Here is a 26310-nt window from a genome sequence, read left to right as displayed (position 1 = left end):
TTTAGTGATATCCTATCTGCGTGTGTATCATTTCTATTATATTCTATCTACGTGGCCATATAATTTAATGGTATTCTACCTATGCGCGTATGTTATAATTGTATATAAGTGTGTAAGCAAATCGATCTATTTTATCTACGTATATATGCGACTCTATGATATTCTATCTAAGTATGCAGATAGTTTTATGTACGTGTGTAAACTTATCTACGTGTATATGTGATTCAATAGTATCCTGTTTACGTGTGTAAGCACCTCTATCATATTCTATCTGGTCGGCGTGTAACCTTATGGTACTCTATCTATGTGTGTGTGTATAATCCCCAATAAAACAGTTACGTGACATCCACGTGGAATCCACATGATTTACATGGATTACGTGGATAAAAGTTTTTTTACAAGTTGTCCACGTGGATGCAATGTTCTTTTTTCATCATTGCATCGAATTCTTTTATCTTCGAAATATCTATTGGATTTTTTGTGGATATATCTGTTAAGAAATATTTATAGGGAATTTACATGGATATTTCGAGAAACGTCGTGTGCTCGTCCACCAGTTAGTGCACGGCGGCATTGACAGGCGTCGTAACTTTCTTAGAAGTAAGGTGCATCCGACGCGCTATATAAAGACCACCCGCAGCATGATTAATAGCGTTTTTCACTGGGAGAACTAGTGCGCACTAAGTGCGTACTCGCCGCAACATGTTTCACTGGGCGTTTCGGTACGTGCGAAAACGGTGCGCGCTGTTTCACTAGGAAGTCTAGTGGCGAGTTTTTGCACTATAGTGCGAGAATTTGGCACGAGCTCCGAGAGACAATGTCAGTTCAGTGCAACATGGCTTCGCAGGATGGTTCAAATTCACGATTAGCATTTGGACTATTACATTTGCTTTCTTTGTCATCGTATCCAGTAGTGATGAAGATAACTTATTATTAAAAGAAGATCCGTGGAAAATACCAAAGATCGAAAACTTTGTTCAAGTGGTGCATAATTTTATTATATATTACGGATAAGAATGTAAATACGTAATAAATATATACATTCAATGTTTCTGCAGATTATTGTATTATACATGAAATATTACGTGAAACAATAATATGTATTGTATAAACATAATATCAATACTATATATATACAAATATATTGTATTATTTTATATTTATCTATTTCATAGACTTTTCCGAAATAAAAATCAATTCCTAATATAAAGCCTGGCTGGACGTTGTTGTTATTATTTAAAAATTTTTTTTTTATAATTATAAATATTTATTATTCGCATATATTACTGTTGAGGAAATTTATATTTCGCACTTTCTGTTACTAGTCTCGCGTTTGAGAGTTGGTAACGCTACCGAGTGGCGCTGCGGTACCGTCTGTCCCTGGGGACATTCGTTCATGGGATACCCCGCGTCCGGTAGCCATTGTTTCTCCTTTCACTGTCTTGCACACTACTGTATAGCATCAGAATAAAGTGTATTGTATCTTGGACTTTCAACCCTTGTGAATACCCAAACCCACTGAATTCTAACAATTACCACAAACATTTCGACTCTCTGTTTGGGTTCCCTTCAGTATTCTTTCGATTTGTAAACAATTAATATTATAATGTCCTCAATTCTAATGCAAAAACTAATTAAAATAATGGGAAAGCAAAAAGAAAATCAATAAAAATGTACTTAACTTAAAATCTTCTTCCATGGTTTCAAATACAATGGCACAAAATGCGTCACAAAGATGCCACTGAGAATAATATACGTGTTTAATTGGGAATGCAAAAAACTCACACTTTCAGTGCACTCCGGCAGTGTCGCTTGAACTCGACGAGTTTCCAGTGCGCACTCAGTTCTGTCCAGTGAAAAACGCTATAAGACAAGCAATAATGAGCTTCCTGCACTGTGAAAGAGAACCGTCAAATAATACTTTTATGATTTATTTATTTTAATTGTGTGAACAATTCGCTACAAAAAATTACCCTTATTCCGTATGAATGAATAATTCGAATGAAGAGATCACTTATCGAGCGAAAAATTTATTCTTATAAGACGTGAAATGTCACTCCATTTCGAGAAGTCATATTTCACTATCACTTAAAGTAAAATTCCATTCTTTTGGAGTGATGTTTCACGTCTAAGAAATTTTGAGAATACGTGTATATTACGAGGATGTTTCTAAAGTTCGTAAAATTTTTACGTGGTTTCTACGCTAAATCTATGATCGCATCCACATAGATTCTAGTACCGTTTTTGAGCGGATATCCAATCGAATATTCACGTGGTTTTCACGATGCCGGTCGACTTAGTATTAACGTGAACATCACGTTACGTGTTTTATTGGAGATTGTACTTATAAGTATATGCGACTCTATGTTATTTTATCTACGTGTATATGCTACTATATGGTATTTTATCTACATATACAGGGTGTCCCAACGCACGTGGGTCAATGCTCGTAAAAAGGTAAAAGGGATCGAGATGAACATAAAAGTCCAATATTGTTGTGGGTTAGGTCTGCAAATAATCGAGATATTGACGTATGGAATCTGCAAATAATCTAATTCATTTCTATTGTAATTGTGAACAGTAAATGATAAAAGCTTATCATACATTCACAATAGATTTTTTCCATGTTATGGCTCGTGCTCTTCCCTCGGCGCGTTTTTATTCGCATAATTTAAAAAATTACTACCTCGATTATTGGTGGACCTAATCCGAGACTTAACCCAAGACAATATTGGACTTTTATGTTCATCTCGATCCCTTTTATCTTTTTACGAGCATTGACCCATGTGCGTTGGGACACCCTGTATATGCGATTCTATGATATTCTATCTAAGTATATATATATATATATATATATATATATAATTCTATGTAAATCTCTATATACATGGTATGTAATTCAGTGTTATACTATCTATGTATGTATGCGCCTCTATCATATTCTATCTACGTGGGCATGTAATTCAATGGTATTCTATCATGTGCGTATGTATAATTGTATATATGTGTGTATGCGATTGTATGGTATACTTTATCTATGTATATATGCGACTCTATGATATTCTACCTAAGTATGTATATAAATCTATCTAAACTTATCTACGTGTGTATGCTATTCAATAGTATCCTCTCTGTGAATAGTATTTTACGTATATATATGTGATTCTACTAATTGTATCTATGAATATATGCAACTCTGTGGTATTTTATTTATTTATGCATAAGGCTCTATGGTATTTTATCTACGTGTATATAATCTACGATATTTTATTTAAATGCGTATGTAATTTTATGTAATCGTATCTACATGTATATGCGGCTGTATGTAACAATACACTACTAAAAAAAAAGGGGAACACTTTTGTATACCGAAAATTTAGGCTATTTTCAAACTGCTGCAACTCAGCGAAAAATCGTTGTAGAAACAAAATCCAAAAAGCATTTCAAAGCTTGAAACTTCTTCTTTCAAATGCTTTTTGGCAATTTTAGTTAGCTTTTTTTTTCCCAACGTGGCACAATAATGAAGTTTGACCCGTTAAAATGAAACAACATAAAACGACATTTAAGAAGTCGCAAGAAACAGCCGCGAGCGCGCGCGTGACGAACCGCGAGGTCCTTACCTTTGCTGTAAATATACATACAGACACACGCACACGCGCGCGCGCATGATGTGCACAATCCGACCGGCATCTTCCACATGGTGCACATTGGATAACGCTAATGCCGGCGGTAAGCGTCATTTAAAAAGAAATGTAAGGTTGACTTTGTAACTTGGTCAAAAGGGTATAGAAAAATTGTTGAAAAAACGTTTTAAGCAATTTTTAAGCAATTTCAAGAATGATAAACACGTGGAATACAAATGTTTTATTTTATGAACGTTAGTGTTTAATACTGGGGAGTAATCGTACTATAAAACTTTGCTTTAGTGATGTGATTGGATCTTTCTTCACAACAGTACCTTGAACTAAATGAAAACCGTAAAATATGCGATTTTTTACGTAAACTTTGAACGCTATTTGTTGTTAGAAAAAGTAAATCTGTGAAAAAATTGGTAACAGGATTCAAAAGTGTAAACTTTCAGCTTTCCAACGCTTTTTTGCTGAGCGCTGTACGTTGATTTGTTCACGAGTAACAAGCGATAAAAGTCAAAATGCCATTTTTTATTAAAATCTCAATAACTTGGTGAAAAAAAATTGTACAGCAATGAACAACCACTCAAATTAAAGAGAAAAGTCCCCGTTCTAAAATGCAAGTAACAAAAATATGATTTTGTTACTTGCTCTATGATTTTTTTCACGCGAGATGCAGTGCAGCAAATTCGCATTAAAAATTTTCATTTTAACGGGTCAAGCTTCATCATTGTGCGACATTGGTAAAAAAAAGCTAAATAAAATCGCCAAAAAGCATTTGAAAGAAGAAGTTTCAAGCTTTAAAATGCTTCTTGGATTTTGTTTCTACGATGATTTTTCACTGAGTTACAGCAATTTGAAAATAGCTAAATTTTTGATATACAAAAAATGTTCCTTTTTTTTTTAGTAGTATATATATGTATACATATATTATGTGATTCTATGACATTATGGTTGTATGTTACTTTTATGTATACCATGTGTATGCGATTATATATAAAGTTAATTTTATATATAATCACATGGATAAAGTAACACATAACCACAATATCATGAATGTCATAGAGTCACATAAATACATACATACGTACATACATGTTATACTATGCATATATAGTATAACATATAGCCTCATATACATGTATATATGATTATAAAGTTACATATATATTTAGATAGAATATCATAGATTATATACACGTAGATAGAATACTATAGTCTTATGCATAAATAAATAAAATACCATGAAGTTGCATACATTCATAGATACAATTACATAAAGTCACGTATATACTTACGTAAAATACTATGGACAAAGTGGATACTATTGAACTGCATACAAACGTAGATAAGTTTACGTAAAATTATATGCATATTTAAAATAAAGTACGATAGAGTACACTCGTAGATATAATTACATACACATAGATAGAATATCATTGAGTTATGATAAAGCATGCTTACCTAGATAGAATACGATAAAGATGCATACGTATACATAAATTTACATAAGATTATATACACACTTAGACAGAAAATCTCATATACATGTAGATAAAATACCATAGAGTCACATACACTTATAAGTGCAATTGCATACACATATAGATAGAAATATCATCAAATTACATACTCATATAGATAAAATATGATAAAGGTGCAACACACGTAGAAGGGATATCACTAAACTACATATACACGTAGATATGTTTACATAGAATTATATACATTCTTAGACAGAATACCATAGAGTCGCATATACAGACATGTAGATAAAATGTCTGTATAGAGTCGCATATACAGACATGTAGATAAACCATAGACCCATACAGCACCGAAAGATTACAAAAACATTGCAGAAACCTTACATTAAAATATTGTAATATTGCATGGATGTTGTGAAATGTTTCTGCAATGTTACTGTAAGCTTGCGGCAACGCTGAAATATCTGCCCTAAGAAATATTACAATGTAAGGAGGCTACTGCAATGTTACGGTGCAATGTATTTGATGCATTGAAACGCGTTGCTATAAATATGCATAATGCTTCAAATTTAGTAGATAAACTTTGAGAATATATAAAAACAAGAGAGATAAAAGAAATTCATTGCAATTTGTGTAATTTTATAATTTTTTTGCATTCAAAATTTGGATAAAAAGTTGTGAATTTACGCAATTGCAATGAATTTTTTTCTTATTTCTCTTGAATATTTTTAATTATTCTCAAAATTTAATTATTAAAATTTAAAATATATTAGAAGCATATTAGAAAATTATTATTACTTTTTATATAGGAATAAAAACTTACATAATATTCTATTATCTAAGTAGCATTATTTTTATTAAGTAGTATTATTTTAATTATTGTCAAAAGCAATAATATTAATGAATACATATGTATGAATTTCTTAGCATTAATATTTATAGTCGATTGCACTTTTTGAGATTTATAATAGAATAGTAAATTGAACAATTTTTCAAATAATCAATCATATGTGACAATTCTATTTTTTTATTTAAAAAATTGTTTAATTTTTTCAAAAAGATTATAATCTTTGGTATAAATATTGCACACAAATCCAAATATTTAAATCTTACAAAGCTATTTAAAAATGTCACAAATGTCTTTTTACACGAAGTTGCATGTATATTGGGACACTTGATGCATATTTTTTCATATTATATTATCGGAATTTTATAATATTTCTGCAACATTACTAAAACATTTTGGCGTAATATTGATATTGCATGTTTCTGAAACGTCTCTGCAATATTACATTGCAACTCGTAATATTGTTGCAGAAAGCTTCTGTGCTGTATGGGAAGTCGCATACACATATATACAATTATACATACTCTCATGAATAGAATATCATTGAATTACATGCTCACGTAGATAGAATATGATAGAGGTGCATACATACATAGAGAGGATATCATTCAACTGGATACACTTGTAGATAGGCTTATACATAGAATTATATACATACTTAGATAGAATATCATAGAGTTGCATACACTTATAGATACAATAACGTACGCACGTAGATAGAATAACATTGAGTAATATACCCACGTAAATATAATAGAAGAAGTGCATACACACGCAAATAGCATATCAATGAACCGCATACACAAGTAGATAGATTTACATAGAATTATATACATACTTAGATAGGATAGAATTGCATATACACGTAGATAAAATATCATAGAGTTGCATATACAGGGAGCGACCGAAATGGCCACGCGCAAATTTGACCACGTTCGAAACAGCCATGTTCGAAATTGCCACGTTCGGAATGGCCACAGGAAATATTACACAGAGTTCAATTTGCCCACGTTCGAAACGGCCACATCCGAAATGGCCATGTTCGGAATGGCCACGTTTGGAATGGCTACGGGAAATATTACACGGAGTTTAATTTGCCCACGTTCAAAACGGTTACGTTCGGAACAGCCACATTCGAAACGACCATGTTCAAAATGGTCACGTTTGTTTTACTAGAGCATGCGCAGCAGTCATATCCTCATGCTTCTTGGCCACAAGCGTATGCTCTGCCCAACACAAGCCATGCAAAAAATGCGCCCTAATCCATGTACATTGCAAACAATGTAAAGTTCACATGTGTATGCAGATTTCCAATATATGGGTTAGCGACTTGGACGGGGTGGGTGCGAGAGGGGGGCCCAAGGCCCCCCTTGTACCCTCTGTGTGTGTGTGTGATTGTGTGTGGGTAAAGCATTCTCTGCACCACATGGGTTTGCGACTTTCCACGCAAAACAAGATGCTCGTTAAAATGTGTATACATATGTAGATATTTGATATTCATGCATTCTTTGTATGGCTTGTGCTAAACAGAGCATGCGCTTATGTCCAAGAAGCATAAGGATATGACTGCTGCGCATGTTTAAGTAAAACATAAGTGACCATTTCGAATGTGGCTATTTCGGAAGCGGTGCACTTGCACACGGTTCAAATAGACACAATATCTTGCGCACAGTTCAAATGGCCACGGTGCATTTGCACACTGTGCATTTGGACACAAAAAAAAATTTTATTAAAAATATACACCAGTTATATGCACACATAAAATTTGGCCACCAGATATTTGCATACGAAAAAATCCTCACTGTTCACTTGGACACATAAAAGTTGCACACCATTCATTTGCACACCGCTTATTTGCGCACCATTTACTTACACACCGTTCACTTGCCTACCACTCATTTGCACACCAAAAAATGCGCACCGATCATTTGCACACGGAAAGATGCATACCGATCATTTGCACATGAAAAGATGCGCACTGATCATTTGCACACGGAAAGATGTGCATCGATCATTTGCACACAATTCATTTGCACAACGTTCATTTGCACATCGTTCACTTGGACACAGTGAGAAATAACTATGCCTACGGTATTCTACCGACGGGATGGGTGCGGGAGAGAGGCCAAAGCCTCCGCCTGTACCCTCCCGCGCGCGCGCACGCGCGTGCGCGTGTGTGTGTATGTGTGTACGCGTGCGCGCAAGCGTTTGTAAATGTATCAGTTTCTTTTCGTGTGCAAGTGAGCAGTATGCAACTGAGCGGTGTGCAAATGAACGGTGTGCATCTTTCCGTGTGCAAATGATCAGTGCGCATCTTTCCGTGTGCAAATAATTAGTGCGCATTTCTTGGTGTGTAAATGAGTGGTAGTGTTTACACCAAGTAAACGGTGTGCAAGTGAATGGTGCACAAGTGAGCGGTGTGCAAATGAATGGTGTGCAATTTTTACGTGTCCAAGTGAACGGTGGACATTTTTTCATGTGCAAATATCTGGTGGCCAAATTTTACGTGTGCATATAACTGGTGTACATTTTTAATAAAATTACTTTTTTGTCCAAATGCACAGTGTTCAAATGCACCGTGTTCAAATGTACCGTGGCCATTTAAACCGTGCGCAAGATATCGTGTCCAAAAGCACCGTGTCCATTTGAATCAGGTCCAAGTGAGTGCCACTCGCCATTTCGAACGCGGCCGTTCCAAACGTGGCCGTTCCGAACGTGACCGTTTCTGACAAGGTCGTTTTGAACATGGGCAAATAGAACTCCGTGCAATATTTTCCGTGGCCATTTCAAACGTGGCCATTCGGAACGTGGCCATTCGGAACGTGGCCGTTTTGAACGTGGCCGTTCCGAACGTGGCCGTTTCTGACGTGGTCCTTTTGAACATGGGCAAATAGAACTCCGTGCAATATTTTCCGTGGCCATTCCAAACGTGGCCATTCCGAACGTGGCCATTCCGAACGTGGCCGTTTTGAATGTGGCCATTTCGGACGTGGTCGTTTCGGACGTGAGCAAATTGAACTCCGTGCAATATTTCCCGTGGCCATTTCGAACGTGGTCAAATTTACGCCTGGCCATTTCGAACGTGCGCAAATTTTTATCCACTCGCATATACACGTAGATAAAACATCATAAAGTCTCATATTTATAAGTACAGTTATATACGCATATAGATTAAATACCATTGAGTTACGTGCGTAAATAGAATATGATAGACATGCATGACCACGCAGATATAATATAATAGAGGTTCACACTAGTGATGTAACGAATGTGCGATTTTAGATATTCGCGAATGCGAATGCGAATGCGAATATCTGTTACTGACATTCGCGTATGTGAATGCGAATTCGAATGCGAATATCTGTTACTGACATTCGCGAATGCGAATGCGAATGCGAATATTGACTTGCACGAACCTGTCGGTTCGGTGCAGCCAGTTGGCCCGCGCGTAAGACTGTAGCGCTACAGTAGCAGTGTCTTGCCGGAACGCAGTCATTGTTTACGTCGTTTACAATGTAAATCTTTAAGAATGGCCAACTTTAATAAAAAAAAATTATTGAATTGTCTAATTTTTTTACATTATTTTATATTTTTTTTTCTTCTAAAGAGACCAACTTTTACTAAAGTAATATTTGCAAAACATTCGCATATTTTCTGCGAATGCGAATGCGAATGCAAATATTCGTTACATCACTAGTTCACACGTAAGTAGGATACTACTGAACTACATGTACACGTAGATAAGTTTACATAAAATTATATTTTAAGGTATTTGCAGTCAAAAGGACTCGTGTCGGTAAAATAGAGCCCCATGGTTTTAACCCTTTAACGCCGGGATGGACACATTTTTTCCATTATCTTCAACGCAGTATTTCAAGATCAAAAATTAATTTTTTAATTCTGCTAGGGTTATTCCTTATGTTTTTGAGTCGTTCTTTTAAATGCTGTAGCATAAATTAATTAAAAATTTGATCCAAAAAAGATATGAGCAAATTTTTGCAAAAAAGAATAATTTTTTAATTTTAAATTTTGAAATCTGTTATTTCTGAACGGATAAGCCTTTAGAGAAACTTTAAAAAGTAGAAATATCGCGTCAAAAATGTCTGAACTTTAAGATAGTAATTTTATTTTATCGAAAAAGATAACGGCTCTAAAATGGCTGTCAAAAGGTGAAAATATTGTTCATAGCGTTATAAAGCAGTAAGAATGTTTTCAAATATTTACTAAACTGATCTTTTGTATATCTAAGCGTCAGATTATGCATTTTTATACCATGTGTGACTAATAAAAAAATAAAAATCTAATATGGCGACTCACCTGGTTCCGTCGTAACTTTAATTCATAGAAATTCGAAGTTTTGCCAATACTAAAAACAAAAAAAAAAGGTAAAAACAGAATACTAGTAACTGTGTAACATTTACACACACACATACAAATGCACGCGCGCGCATGCACACTCGCATTTACAAGCAATCACACGAATTTCAAATACCAGGTGTGTAAATATAAAACCGGAATTTTTGTATAGAAAATACACGTATGAAAATGCTAAAAAATATTTTATTCGAAGTATTTCCCATCGCTAGTTATGCATTTTTCCCATCGCTTTGACAATGTGTGGATGCCACGTCAAAAAAACTGTTCCTCTTTTGAGGCAAACCAGTCATCGAGCCATTTTTATACATTTTCGTAAGATGTGAAGCGCTGGTCAGCAATTGCGTGTCCCATTAATGTAAATAAGTAATAATCGGATGGAGCCAAGTTTGGTGAGTAAGCTGCATGCGAAAGTATTTTCCAACCAAACGCCTCAATCGTTTCTCTGACCGGTTTTGCTGTGTGTGATGGTGTATTATCATGAAGCGAGATCACTTTGTGTTGCCTCTTTTTATATTCTGGTCGTTTTTCACGCAAAGCTTGATTCAAATCGATCATTTGTTGTCGGTAGCGTTCAGTATTAACAGTTTCGCCAGGTTTTAGCAGCTCATAATAGATCACACCCTTCTGATCCCACCAAACACAGAATATTGTCTTTTGTCCATAGCGATTTGGTCTTGCAGTCAATGTCAATGGTTTGCCTGGACTGATCTTTTATGCTTAGAATTCTCAAAATATATCCAGTTTTCATCGCCAGTCACAATTCAATGGAGAAATGACTTTCTTTTGTACCGAGCAGTATTTCGCAAGTGGTTTTTCAGTTTTCCTGCTATCTTTCATTCAATTCATGTGGAACTCATTTTTCCATCTTCTGGATCTTTTCCATGGCTTTCAAACGTATGGAGACAGCTTCTCGTGTCACATTTAATTGATCCGCGAGTTTTTGTTGCGTTTGAGCATCATTCCCATCCAACAATGCTTGCAATTTGCTGTTTTCAAACTTTTTCGGTGATCTTCCACATTCTTTGTTTCTCACGTCAAAATCGCCACTTTTGAATTTTTTAAAGCACTTAAAGCACTGTAATTTACCAAGAGCATGCTCACCGTAAGCTTCGACAAGCATTCGATGCGATTCTGTTGCAGTTTTCTTCAAATGGTAACAGAAAATCAATGCTGTCCGCAAATCGTAGTTTTCAGGCACAAAATTCGACATGTTCAACGCTTTTAAAAACTATGCTGTTGTATGAAACTTGTATTATTGTGAGTTAAAAATCTTCATCAAATGTCAAAACAAGAAAATGGCGCCAATGACGCGGTTTGACGGTAATTACATTGACAGATAGCGCCATATATGGACAAATTCTGGTTTTATATTTACGGACCTAGTACAATTATAAAATGAGCGTACTAATTCAAACGTACTAAAACGAGAATGATAAATTAAACAAACATTGAATTCTGCCAATTCTACAATTGAGCATTGTAGATCTGATCGAGTGTTGAAAAATCACGTCTCTTAATCGACAATATAAGTAACAAAATTTGTTGTTGTCCGATTCTCATCGCGAGGAGGTGGACGTGGGGTGTTTGATTTGTAGCATCTCTTGACGCTTTTTTATCTAAATCATTTCCTACGTTCTTTTCTGACGACTTCAGTAGCTTTTAACCAATTGTGTTCAAATGGATAAAAAGATCAGCGTTGGTAAAAAAATTATTACAATACAAATGATACTGTTCAAGTTTTCTTCTGACCGTTCTTAGAAGTAATTTGTCTACCAAGCTCATTATCACGCGACTCCCTAGGGAACATTTAGATAACCTGAAATCATTGTTAGAATTCTTGCTACAGTAAATATCCCATTCAAACAAATATCCATCAGCCCCACCTAAAGCCCACATCTTTATGCCAAATCGAACAAGTTTGTTTCGAATGAATTGTTTGATCTTTAGACAACTATAGAATTTGATCATCATCTCATCGGCTGACAAAGCTGTCTCAAAATAACCGAAACTTTTTATATTATTTTTAAACATTTCTAGAACAGCACGCACTCGCCAGACTGGATCGTTTTCATCTGATTTTTTTAAACACTTCAATTTTGATTTTAATTGTAAGAAACGGTCTCGGGTCATTATCGAGCGTACTATTGGACACTCTAATAGAGGATTAGTCGACTAGTAGTCTATTTCAGAAGTTCTCATATTGAAAGTAGTGAGTATTATAATACCTATAAATATGTCAAGTTTAAGTAGTTTGATATCAAGTTTATTTTCTGAAGAAGCTTCGACAATATATTTCTTCATTTCATGTAAGAAAAAATTTCAAATAGTTATACTGGTGACATACTATAGATCCTGTTTTGTTGATTACTATTCAAAAGATACTTATTTTCCATAATCTTACCATAAATTTTTTCACTATTTTTCCATTCATATTGATGAATCTCTTCCAGAGATTTTTCATTTTCAGAATAATCTTTATGTATTTATTTATAAAATATTTTTGATGTATCATCAACAGATGACCATTCTCATTTTCTGTGATATTATCATGATTATCATTATTTATATTAGAATTTTGTGAATCGGATATGATCGCCACGTTGACTATATCATTATGTTCAAAAACTTCATTGGGCTCTTGATCAAGAACATAAGGTGCATCACTTATGTGTGAAGTATTTGAAACTTTTGAACGTTTTTGACGGGGCATTTTAGAGAATCAAGTTTTATTAGTGCTTCCAATAAAAAGGGCTTTTGGATACATGCCGCGTCTTGGTACAACATTGCGCCGACGTTTTGCAAACGTTGCAGTTTGCATCATCAGGGCTAGGAGCTCCGATACTGAGCTCTCTTGGATTGTAACCGTCCTTATATACCCTTGTCCTGGTGGTAGAGATCGAGGCGAGGAGAGAGGGCGGAGTTGTTCGTCCAATAATAGTACAGTTCATTGGCCTACTATTGGTCAACTGTTGGCCAATCTTAATATAATATTGGCTTACTATTTCAATCAATTAAAAAAACCGGGAAGACAGTGTGCCAAATCGGTCTTGTCTGGTAACCTTTATCACGGTTAAGGTTATCGAGATGTTTCAAAATTTCTAGACTTTCCCAGGATTGTGATATCGTGAAAGTCTAGAAATTTTGAAACATCCCGATAACCTTAATCTTGATAAAGGTTATCAGAAAACCCCGATTTGGCACACTGTCCTCCCGGTTTTTTAATTGAACAATTAAAAACATTTCCGAACAGCACATATTAATTGGCAAATAGTGAGCCAATATTGTATTAAAATTTGCCAACAGTTGACCAATATTAGGCCAAAGAACTGTGCTGCTATTTGACGAACAACTCCGTCCCCTCCCTTCACCTCCATCCCTACCACCAGGGCAAAAGATATATAAGGATGATTACAATCCAAGAGAGCTCAGCATCGGAGCACCTAGCCCTGATAATGCAAACTGCAACGTTTGCGAAACGTCGGTGCAACGCTGTACCAGGACGCGGCATGTATCCGGAAGTCCTTTCTATTGAAAGCAACATCAATGGTCGTGAAAACTTTAAGTTTAAAATAAGTTTTATCAGTCTTTGCGATTTGTTGAAAATAGGAATATATTATTCGCAATTATTTTTGAATAATAAATAGTTGATCGATCATGAAAAATAAGAAATGTGGATAGACAAAGAATGCCTAAAATAACTCGCTCGAATCAAAACTTTTTCTTGCAAAAAAATTTGTAACTATAAGTAGATAAGCGTAGATACGACAAAGCGCCCTTGAGACAAAACATCACGTGCGCGATTGGCGAACCCGGCCGTCGAGCCTAGAGCGGTAGTGGTATAGCGGGTGGTGCCTCAGGAATCGGCCCGAAATGTGCTACTAATTCTGAGCTTACAAGGGGACTTTACGGGTCATGGGTCATCGATTTTTTTTATACTTATAGGATTTGAAGATCAGTACCCGGACTTCAATTTCCTAAAGCAATACGATGCGCTTCTCAAAAATACTCAAGAAAATCGATTTTGAAGATTTCCGATATCTTTAAGTACAGAAAATTTTGACCTATCGTCAGAACCGCTCGTAGCCGAGCGCACAGAGCTCTAGTTTCGTAAGCGCGGAGTCGCTGGTTTGATTCTCGCTTTGGCCCCAATTTTTTTTTTAATAAGTCAATGGAGTTTTTTTTAAATCCTATATCTTAACATTTATCAAATTAAAATGCTAATTAATTATTAAATATTTATTCGTTATTTTTTAAATAAAAATTAACATAGAGTTTTAATATTCTTTCGAATAATTCTAGTGTTTTCTGTAAGAAATTTTAAGAGTTCCGTTGATTAAATATTTAAAAAATGAATTAAAAAATGTGGTGTTTACCGAATCGTAAAAATCAATTATTTCCTAGAAATTTTAGTTTGTTTTACAATAGTTCTACAGTTCTTGATAGTTTATATTAATAATTCTAGAGTTAACTCTATAAGAATTTTCTGTAAGAATTAATTAAGAAAATGATAATTAAGAAATCTGAGGTGCCACCTCCCGTCGCACTTTAAGTTAAAAAAAGAAGAATTTTTATTGTATTTTTCTATAGTTTAAAAAGAGTTCTATAGTTTCGGATTATTTTAACGCATTTTGCAAAATGTTCCATCAATTAATATTGACAGATACTAATACTTTTTTAACAATTTCCGACAGTTCTCGCATAGTTTCAACTATTTCGGTACATTTTGCAAAGAGAACCAAAAAAGTGAAATGTCATATCATAGCGAGCATATTTTTTGATAATTTCAATTTGTTTAAAGATAATAAATTGAAGGAACTCTTTGCAAAATGCACCGAAATAATTGGAACAATGCGAGAACTGTTGAGAAAATGATAGAAACTGTCAGCACACAGTACGTTTTGTAGATGGTGCACCAGAGTCGACTTAAATAATTAGTTAAATTTAAATAATTGACGGAATTCTTTACAAAGTGCGTCAAAATAGTCAGGGACTATAGAACTCTTTGAAAACTATATAAAAATACAATAAAAGTTCTTTTTTTTAAACTTGAAGTGCTACGGGAGATTAGCACATCAGATTTTTAGATCTTTTTTTAAATTAATTCGGTAGAACTATTGATATAAACTATTAAGAACTGTAGAACTATTGTAAACCAAGCTAAAACTTTTAAGAAATGATTGATTTTTACGATTTAAAAGAAAGAAAGTCTATGAGGTTATTTTTTTGTCCCTCACGGAATTAGCTCAAATTTTGCAGAAACAATCTCCACAAAGGTTCTTACAATTTTCTTAAACTATTTATTAAGACAACGTTTCAATTCGGACAGCAAGGCATCTAAAGTTTTAGATTTTATAAGGGATTTCGTGTATCAGCAGATTGTTTGTTGTAATTTACTTGTTATTGATTAACCCCAATCACTAAACTTTCTCAAAAACTTACAAGGGAACGGTCGGAAGTACGCCTCATTGATTTTAATAAATTTTGGATATATTGTGAATTAAAAGCGAATTAAAAAATATTGGACCTATATCTTTTTAGTAGTATTTTGTTGTTTAGGAGTTGAAATCACCCTTTGAATATAATGTATTTTTTCGTTTTAAGCGAATATCTTTGAAAATATAAGATTTATAAAGGAATGTTTTATACAAAAGTTTTATAGCATTTTAAACTCTTCATAATATAAACTACTGAACAAAATTAAAGAAACAAAAGTTTGAAATAGCGCCAAGTTCGTAAAAGTTGAGCAAAAAATTTGACTTTTTTATATGACGTAGTCCGAAGTGTCGACTTGACCCCTACAAAGTCTCCCCGCTGTGGGTCCAGTAGTTTCGGAGTTACGGCCCTCGAAGCAACTCCCTGTCAAAAACAAAAGTTACAAGGTTGCAATTTGGAAAATACAGGGCAATCTGATGTGGAAAACGACCAGAAAAAATTTGGAAATGGGCTAAATCGGTTTTAGAAGTGTCTCTTAGAGTATCCCTAGTGCGCCCTGACATCCGCATTCTTTTTTAATCCTGATTCGTCACTTTTTCGTTCTAACAGTGGAGACAATTTTGTATCGCGTCTGTCTATCCAAGGACAACTCTCTAACACCGCTCGGTTTTAAAACCGTTAAATGTCGAAGATCTCATCGTTCTATGATCTCTACCACCCCGCGAGGGTGGATTGAACAACCGCCTCTGACATCAATCAGCCTTCGCTGGTGCCTCCATGTGAGAGAGTACACGGAAAAATAATGTGTTTTTTAGGGGAAACAAAAAAGCAATCAGGAACAAAAAGAACGCAGACGAAGAGTCAGCTGGAAGAAGCATGAAAGCAAAGAAAGATGCACATAGAAAAAATCTAGAGAGAAAAGAAAATCTAACACAAAAAAGAGATAAAAACAAAAAAGGCTGGAGAGAGAAGAAGGATTTTTTTGGTCTTGAATGTAAGTCGTGCCCTGAAGCAATCACTTATAGCTTGGCGCAACTGCGACTTGTTGGCCGATTAAAGAAGTAGCAGGTAGAGATTAAAAGAGGTGAATATCGTGCGTGGTCAGGGAAGAATACTAAAGACTTCTACAGGTACGGTCCGGCCTATTTCCAAATTTTCCGGACACATGGAGGCACTAGCGAAGGCTGATTGATGTTAGGAGCGTTCAATCCACCCTCGCGGGGTGGTAGAGATCATAGAAGGATGGGATTTTCGATATTTTACGGTTTTAAAACCGAACGATGTTAGAGAGTCGGATAGACAGATGCGATACAAAACTGTCTCTACTGTTAGAACGAAAAGGTGGCGAATCAGGATTAAAAAAGGATGCGGGTGTCAGGGCGCACTAGGGACACTCTAAGAGACATTTATAGAATTAATTTAGCCCATTTCCGAATTTTTTCTGGCCGTTTTCCGCATCAGATTGCCCTGTATTTTCCAAACTGCAACCTTGTAATCTTTGTTTTTGACAGGGAGTTGTTTCGAGAGACGTAATTCCGAAACTACTGGACCCAAGAAGATTTTGTAGGGTCAAGTCGACACTTCGGACTACTAGCATATTAAAAAGTCAGATTTTTTGCTCAATTTTTACAAACTTGTCGCTATTTCAAATTTTTGTTCCTTTAATTATGTCTAGTAGTTTATTTATGTTTCTCCAAATTTTCAAATTGTTTAATTTACACCTATCCCCACTCATTATTTTTCAAAATTTTGAAAATTTTGTAAGGACAAAAATTAAAGAGCATTAAAAGCCAAATTCATTCATATATAATAGTATATAGGTTCCACCATTCAATTTTTGGGAAAACAAGAGATAATCTCGTGCTATAGATGCCACGCTAGAAATACGGTTGCGTTATTCTTTTAGTCGCATTACATTCAATAACTGGCTCTTCTGCATATATTTTTATATTAGATATAAAAATACATAAACTAAAAGATTAAAAAACTAAATTAAAAAAATTTTTTTAAACAAACATACCATTATAAACAGTATAAAATGCCATAAAACTTTTGTATAAAACGTTTGTTCATAAATTTTATATTTTTAAAGATATTCGGCAAAAACGAAAAAAATGTGTTTTTTTCAAGAGGTGATAGGCAACTCCTAAATGTCGAGACACGCTGCTAAAAAATATATGGGTCAAATATTTTTTAACGCGCTACAACATACCTAAGCTTATTGAAATCGATGAGTACTTCCGACCGTTTTCTTGTAAGATGTAGTATCTCTGGATTCAAGTTTCACTTTCAATATGAGTGCATAAAATTAAAATCACTAAAATTATATATTTTATGTATCATACCTACAAAGTTTTGTAACGAACCACGTTCCTAGCGGCTAACACCGATCGCGCGGCCCGACCGATCAACCGCCGGGCCGAACACCGGGCAAGCGTGCCCGCCATAAGAGCCTCACGTCACCGAGATGACGCACATCTCGGAGACATACCTTCTCCCTCCTCTCGAGCCAGCATCCCGATCCGAGGGAATGCGTCATCGAGAGGAGGCCGAGGACCTCCGAAAATCTCCGAGCAGCTGCCGGGGACCATATATAAGGCCGCCCGGCAGCCACAGACTTCACTAAAAAACGGTTGTTACAGTTTTTGAGAAAATTTAGTGATTGGTTTTAATCAATAAGAGAATGTATTACGACGAACAATCTGCAAATACACAAAATTCCCTATAAAATCTAAAACTTTAAATGCCTTGTTCTCCAAATTAAAACGGTGTTTCAAGAAATGGTTTAAGAAAATTGTGAGGACTTTTATGGAGATTGTTTCTGCAAAATTTGAGCTGATTCCGTGAGGATTAAAAAATGGTCTTATAGACTCTCTTTATTTACTCTTCCTTTATTTACACGCTTTCTTTGTTGCTCTAAACATTCTTTTGTATAAATTTTGCAAAAACTCTTAAAATAGCCAAGATACAGTATTGCACTGACCTTAAATTTTTATTCAATTCTAACTCCATCATGTTATTTTTCGTATAAATAAACTTTTAGATCTAAGAAATTGTCTTTACTATGGGCTGAAAAAATACCGGTATCCCCTTCTTATCCACTTAGTTCTTCTGCTTCCCTCCAATTCCTCCTCTTCCTTTTATCACTCACTTTTCACTCGCTTTTATTTCGACCCTCCTCCGAACCTCCACCATCTGATCTCTTTCCACTCCGGAGCACATACCAACGCAACTACCTTCTCCAGCGCCATTTTTCTCCTCTCAAATTAATAGAACATAAAATGTGTATTTTAATGAGATTTATAACTTTTATCTAAAGTATTTTTCGAAATTCCCATTTTTTACGGAAATAAATGGAAAAAACCATAATTTTATTAAAAGTTAAATATTTTGAAAATTGACTGTTTCAGTACATTCGCTTTTATGACATTCGACTATATTTAATAAATACTACATGCCTATAAAATTTCATCAAAATCGGAGGGGGGTTGGATACAAAAGTCTTATCCTTCTATATTTAAGGGGCTAACTCGATTCCCCTAAGATTTTTAGATCATATCTTGTTTAAAATAGAATGAATTGCAATAAATAAAGTACTATTGGATTGCTTACTGCCCAGCGCAACTTTTTATAAAAATAATTGGCGATATTAGTTCTGAGATATAATAATACTGATCTCTTCAAAATTCGGGTAAATTCGACCGCGTGGGGTAAATTCGACCTTTGATCGGAGTAAAGTCAATTCCCCATTATTTTTGATTATTTAACTCTAACTGTTCAAATTATTTCGTTATTTTAGGGTTTTTTTTACGTCAAATAAGAATCAGACTTATTTGTGGTATAAAACTTAATCTTTATTCAAACTTTTAAATTCCAGCACAATTAACAAAATAGAAAAAATTAACAAAAACATTAAGAAATTAAATAGATTTATCTAACAAATACAAAAAATAAATATGTTGCAAAACAATAATTTTTTCAAGGATATAATTGTTAAAATGTATTAGAAGAATACAAAATAAAAAAATATTCATTATGTGTATCTTCATCTTTTTCGCGATAATCAAAAGCTGCACTAAAAGAAAAGATCAAGTAGAACAAACTTAGCCTTTGAGTTGAGCAAAGAGGGAGGCCAAAAACAAGCCAAAAGTCGCCTCTTTCGCCACCTTTGATTTCGATTTAAATTTGATGCTAAACAATAGTTAGGGTAGATGTCCCAATTACTGCCACCTTAAGCTTACAGCCGAAATTTATTAAACCATTTTGGGCATTGCTGAAGCTAAAAAATGTTTCACTTTTAATCATAATATTACTTAATGACTCTATTATCATAAAAAAATTATTATGCATTAAATATAAATACTCAATTAATAATAAGTAAAAATATACAGAAATCTGCGATGTCCCCATGATTGACAGCAGATTTCGTATTACTGACACCCAATAATTGCCAGTCTCTTTCACTGTGACCAAATAACTGCCAGTCCTTTTCATAGAGTCTCGTAGATGTCAGTTATACTTGTAATACGTTTTTTGTCCCGAACACTGACGGTAGTTTAACGGACAAACCAAAAAATATTGTTCCTATTGCTGTCAACATTAATTAAAATAATTTAACATAAAATATCACCTATTTCATACATTATTTCATTAAAATGATTCTTATATATCTCATTAATTCATTTTACATGATCAATGTAGATTATATAATAAAATTATTGCCCCTTTTTTTAATATGACTTTTGCATCGCCTCTTACTTACGTAATCGCACTTTTGATATAAAACCGAATTAACATTAATTTTTAAATATTAAGTCTAAACAAATATGTTTCGTTTGTTTATTTTTACATAACTTAAAGTATTAATTTAATAATAAATTTTTTGTTTAACATGTTTGTTTAGAAATTTATTTTTTATCAAGTACAATAAATAAAACGGCAGTTATTGGGACACTGGCAGTAATTGGGATATCTATCCTATATATAAGACATTAGAATCCCTTAGAAGATTTAAATTGAGCCCTTTGTCTTCGAGATATGAGAGGTCAAAGTTTGCATTCTGTGACGCTACACAAGCACACAAAAAAAGAAAAGTGGTCTGTCTCTGGGATGCCACTAGTCAATCTCTATGCATTTTGACATGCTGAATATGAATCCGGTATCAGAATTGCTCCATCACTTACCTTTTTTTTAAATAAAAAAATGGCATAAAAATGTGAAAATTGTAATAAGTTTGCTGCACGCAGAAAATAGTGGGTGATGGGGCAATTTTAACACCTGATTTGTGTTTAACGGCTCAAAATACATAAATATATCATGATCTGGTCCGTGATACAGACCTTTATTTGTGGGTGGCTATGCTACACTACCAAAAAAAAATTTGATCTGTATCACGGACCAGATCATGAAATCTTTATGTATTTTGAGTCGTCAAACACAAATCTGGTGTCAGAATTGCCCCATCACCCACTATTTTCCGCGTGCAGCAAAATTATTACAATTTTCACATTTTTAGGCCATTTTTTTAATTAAAAAAAGGTAAGTGATGGAACAATTCTGACACCGGATTCGTGTTCAGCGTGTCAAAATACATAGAGATTGACTAGTGGGGTCCCAGAGGCAGGCCAATTTTTTTTGTGTGCCTGTGTAGTGTTGCAGAATGCAAACTTTAACCTCTCATATCTTGAAGATAAAGAGTGGGTTCAATCTGAAACTTCTAGGGGATTAATATCTTATATATAACTATCATTTAGCACCAAATTCAAGTCGGAATTCAAGGGTGACGAAAAAGGCGATTTTTGGTCTCGCTCTTTAGTTACGTCAACTACAATCAAATCAAATTAGATAAAAATTTATTATGTTCAACAATCTGATGTATAAGTTTCAACTAAAAAGTTTAGTTAAATGTAAAAGGTTAATACAACTAAAATGTAGTTATATAGACATTATGACTATTCTTTCAACTATGATAAAGGTTGATGTAACTGTGTTGAATTGATCGATTACTATTCCAGAGTTAAAATTACTCATGAGTAATTTTGGTTAATCGAACAATTCAATGCAGTCTTTGTCTAATATAACTGTATTTTCAGTTTATTTGACACAATAAGATGTTACAAGAATATAAAAATTATGCAAGAATCAAAGCAGCTAGTTTGCCATATAAAACTCTGGAATTACGTTCGTTTACCTCGACTTCAATTGCTAATACTGATTTTTATTTATAGTATGCAGTCATGTTTTGTCACGTAATATGAGAATTAACTACAAAAATCTTCAACAATAAAAAAATATTTTTTATATGTCAAAAAATACAAAAAAAAGCAAAATAGGGGAGAAACCGGTTTTACTCAGTTTTTTTAGGTCGCATTTGCCTCGATCAATGTTTCTTACTTTAAAGATTTTTCTTAACCTTTAATAATAAAGATTCAATAAATTTTCCTCTTCTTTAAAAAAACCTTATTGTTTACTATTAATAAAAAATACTTATGTTAGTTTTGAACTCCAGATCTACACTAATAACTTCAACTAGATTTCTGTAAAGAGAAAAAATATAATCGGAAATTTTAAAAATAATATATTGACTACAGCTAAAACATTTCAAAACCAAATTTATTAATTGTATGTTACCAAAATACTGTTGATTACCTTTTTGAAATAATAAAGCAGATCGGATTTACTCAGGGATTGGGTTAGCCTCGGTCTCTCTTAATTGTGAGCAACCATTAATTTTTTGCCACAATCAAATATAAATTATTTTTCGTATACATTCTATTGCACTAAATTAGAAATTTTAGCCTAATTTTTCTGAAAAATTGATCCATTTATTTAAAATTGTGCGTAACAAATAGTAATTTTTCTCTTATTCCTCTATAAATTTAGCGAGCGTTTCAGATGCGCATAGTAATAAACGGACACAGCAGGCTAAGTGAAACGGACACAGTGCGGAACCAACCCACAGACCAAATGCACACAGACAAAATGCGCACAAATCAAATGCGCACAAATCAAATGCGCACAGACCAAATGCACACATACCAAACGGACATACTAACAAACGGATACACTAACAAACGGACTTACCATATAGGTTGCGACTTTTCAGGGCACCCCTACCCACGGGGTGGGTGCGTGGAGAGGGGGCAAAGCCCCCCTTGCACCTGTGTATAAGTGTGTGTGTGTGTGTGTGTGTGCGTGCGCGCGCGCGCGCAGAGCATTCTCTGCACCACATAGATTTGCGACTGTGTTCGTTTCGCATTGTGCGCGTTTGGTCTGTGCGCGTTTGTTACTGTGTCCGTTTGTTATTGTGTCCGTTTAGTCTGTGTCTATTTGTCCGTTTCAACCGTCTCAACCTGTTGGAGTGAGTCCCTCCCGGACCCACCCCGTCGGTAGAGGTGCACGAAAAGTCGCAACCCATGTGGTAAGTCTGTTGGTTACTGTGTTTGTTTGGTCTGTGCGCATTTGGTCCGTGCGCATTTGGTCCGTGCGCATTTGGTCTGTGCGCATTTGGTCCGTGTCCGTTTCACTCAGCCTGTTGTGTCCGTTTATTATCGTGCGCATCTGAGACTCCCATCTGCTGTGTCCGTTTATTACTGTGCGCATCTGGGACTCACTCTAAATTTACACTAAAAAAGACGTTTGCACTCGGTTTACAGTGTCGAGCACGGTAATATTTCTATAATTTTTCTTTCCGTGTATGTTAAGTTCCTTATTGATCACCGACAACGAATTTTCCGTTTAGACCGTGTCGATTATTGGTGACCGATAATATAACGTTGTATTAATAATTTAATGTTGTATTAATATTTATTATAAAAAAATAACATAATGAGCGTTTGGAAATTTGTGTCGTTTATAATAATGGTATCAAGAAACATAAAAAGGTAAACAAGAAGGTGAATAGAGATAAGGTCAGCACTTAACATATTAAAGTAGCAAACATTGTTTTTTAAACAAATATAAAAAGTACTTTTTGTCGCTAATAGTATAAAAATAAATTAATAAAATTTGTCAAATCGACTGCCTGGCAAATCCGTTTATTAGATACACAACATTTCGGCCATTAATTTTGGTCCTCTTCAGCTGTAAGTGAGATGTTTAATTATGACATAACTGTTTATTAATTTCGGACCAACAAAGAATGAAACATGTTCTATAATTACAATAAAATAAGTTAATTAAAATTAATGTTTACATAGTAAAGTTTAAACGACGCTACAATATAGCCGGAAAAGCGGAAATATAAATAGTAATAAATTGTTTTTTTAATAATTTAAAATGTTTCCTAAATTTTTAGGTTCTGTGGATAGCATCGAAGCAACTATCTCATCTAGCTTTTGTTCTGGATCATTAGGAGTGTTTTCGGGTGACGACGGTCTATCAACCGATAATCAGAGTGAGGTAGCCGTTCTCGGCGCTGCTTTGCAAAGCACTCTGCGCTTACAGGATCTGCAGTGTTCATCAACTGATGTTAGCGCTGATCAAGGTCAGCAACTTCCAACTTCTGGCCAGGCCGTGAGCGAGTTCGGCGGCAGCTTTTGGATTGACGACATGGCAGGCTTTCCTTTACCTCCGTTGGACCTAGATCCTTTGCCCCCAGGATTGTTCAGTCCGTGCTCAGGAACGTACAAGTATGTCATCACTTAATTTTTTACTTCTTTCCTTTTCCTCATCTTCTTTCTGTTTGTTTTTTCTATTTTTTAAATTATTAAAATTATCTTTTAAATTATTTTTAAAACCTCTTCGTTTCTTTTATTTTTAAATTATTTATATAAAAAGAAAATTTTGCTAAAATGTTTAAAAATGTAGCTAGATAAGTATTTAAAAATAATTTTATAATGTTATACAAGTAAATAAGTGGGACGCTTAAACTAGCTAAAATCAGATTTGTATTCAAAGTAAGATTTGCTATGTAAAACTTGATTTACAAACTTCGACATAATTTTCGAGCTTTCAGAACGTTAAGTAAAGAAACTTTAGATCAAACTGCATTAAGAATAATTGTTAGAAAGAACTGGCTCTTAATAATTGGCTAATTGTAGAACCGGGCAAAGGTTCTAAGGTCGGGGACATCTTTAGCCATAGTACGGCGGTCTTGTCTAAACTAATGCCCTTGCTAAACATAAGAGAAGGCGAGACAAATCAAATGAATGGAAAATATAGACATATAGATAGATATATAGATAAAGACATAGGATAAGAATGTCTGTTGGGAAATCGATTGTATTTCCCAAACGATCGCGGTCGAGTGCCGGGCCGGCGACCTCGTGATTCGGTATCATTCGCTCACGATGAATCGCACTGATCGATTTCGACAGCGAGAAAACAAATCATTTTTTGTCCATCGTCTGTACCTGACGCGTTTGCATGCGTGGTCCGCGTGTCCTATCAGCCGTTTGTCGTCGAATCGACACTCGTCGTTCACGGGAACGAGGCGGGCGGCGTGATGTTCTGCGCTCTGGGTAGCGGCTCTTGAAAATCAGTCTAGAGCCTGCTCTCGCTCGCCCAGCACTCGTTCCGAACTCAGTCACGCTAATTTCGTGCTCAAATTTAAGTCCGTGGGGGCACTCAGCTCGAGCCCCGCGTCGCGACTTACTCCGGCTTCGCCATCGATCGATTAGACATTAAAATTAACTTTTTTTTGTTTTGTAATTCGGTTCACGAACCGTTCTTACGGATCGTTTAGTGCTAGGATTCGATGTTGATCTCACGTGGTCGCGCTTCGCACGTCTGCCTCGCGTTTTACGTCGTCTTTCGCGAACAAGGTTTCCGAACCGATAGGGCGTTTCAACTGACGCTAGGCAAGATTTCCGTCGCGGAGACCTCAGGCAGAAGGCAACGTGCGCGAGAAGATCTGCATTCCCGAAATCGATTCATCGTCCTCGCGCATTCGCTCGATTCGTGAACCAAATATTGTTAACGTTGATCGTTCAGCTCTAGTGAATAAAGCGTGCCTGTGAAACAAACATTTGAAGTGATCTCTTTTCAGTTGCCTTGTGCTCGTCTGTCCTTCCTGCAAATTCACTGATTCGAGCGCAGCAGTCACTTCGCGCTTAACTCTAAGCGGATCCGGCCTTAGTATCGAGCGATCGCATTCGCGATCGATATCGCGTACAATGTCTAATATGAAACAATTATTTTACAAACCCTAACCTTTTTTATAAATGTTACTGTCTCATTTTAATAATTGATAACCGTAAAATCTCATATAAATAGCAGCCACGCAGCGCAGATATATGGCCATGTGTATAAAGATTTTGTGTCCGTCAGTTAGCTTCAACGTACTTCCTCTAATGCCTGTAAATAATATAGTTTAATAACAATGACTTGATATTCATTTCTAACATGACATTAAACATCAAGTATAATCATTGTATCTGGTATTTAGTCATTGGATATTTTAAACGTATAGTTTTGACATTTGTATGAATTGTGTAGGGCCTAATATAAGATAATAGAAAGTTTCTATTTAATATAAAGCATAATATGGAGAAGAAAAATCTAAACAAGTTTTTTTACACCCTTTCTTGGAAAGAATAAT

The 26310-nt window shown here is 34.9% G+C and overlaps 1 protein-coding gene across 4 annotated transcripts in view; it reads left to right on the top strand.

The window, feature by feature from the left end:
- Positions 1 to 26310, top strand: part of LOC105832134 (protein glass) — a 199620-nt gene that overhangs the window by 28978 nt on the left and 144332 nt on the right. For 3 of the 4 annotated variants that reach the window (XM_036285322.1, XM_036285321.1, XM_036285323.1), the window contains exon 4: positions 24067 to 24400. In XM_036285322.1, coding sequence (XP_036141215.1) covers positions 24067 to 24400 — 334 coding nt within the window. The remainder of the gene's footprint in view (positions 1 to 24066; positions 24401 to 26310) is intronic. The other variant, XM_036285324.1, reaches the window with a different exon arrangement.

Source organism: Monomorium pharaonis, chromosome 4 (assembly GCF_013373865.1).
Source record: "Monomorium pharaonis isolate MP-MQ-018 chromosome 4, ASM1337386v2, whole genome shotgun sequence".
NCBI classification, from domain to species: Eukaryota; Metazoa; Arthropoda; class Insecta; order Hymenoptera; family Formicidae; genus Monomorium; species Monomorium pharaonis.
The sequence above is the reverse complement of the archived record's forward strand: the minus strand, read 5'-3'. Positions and strand labels throughout refer to the sequence as shown.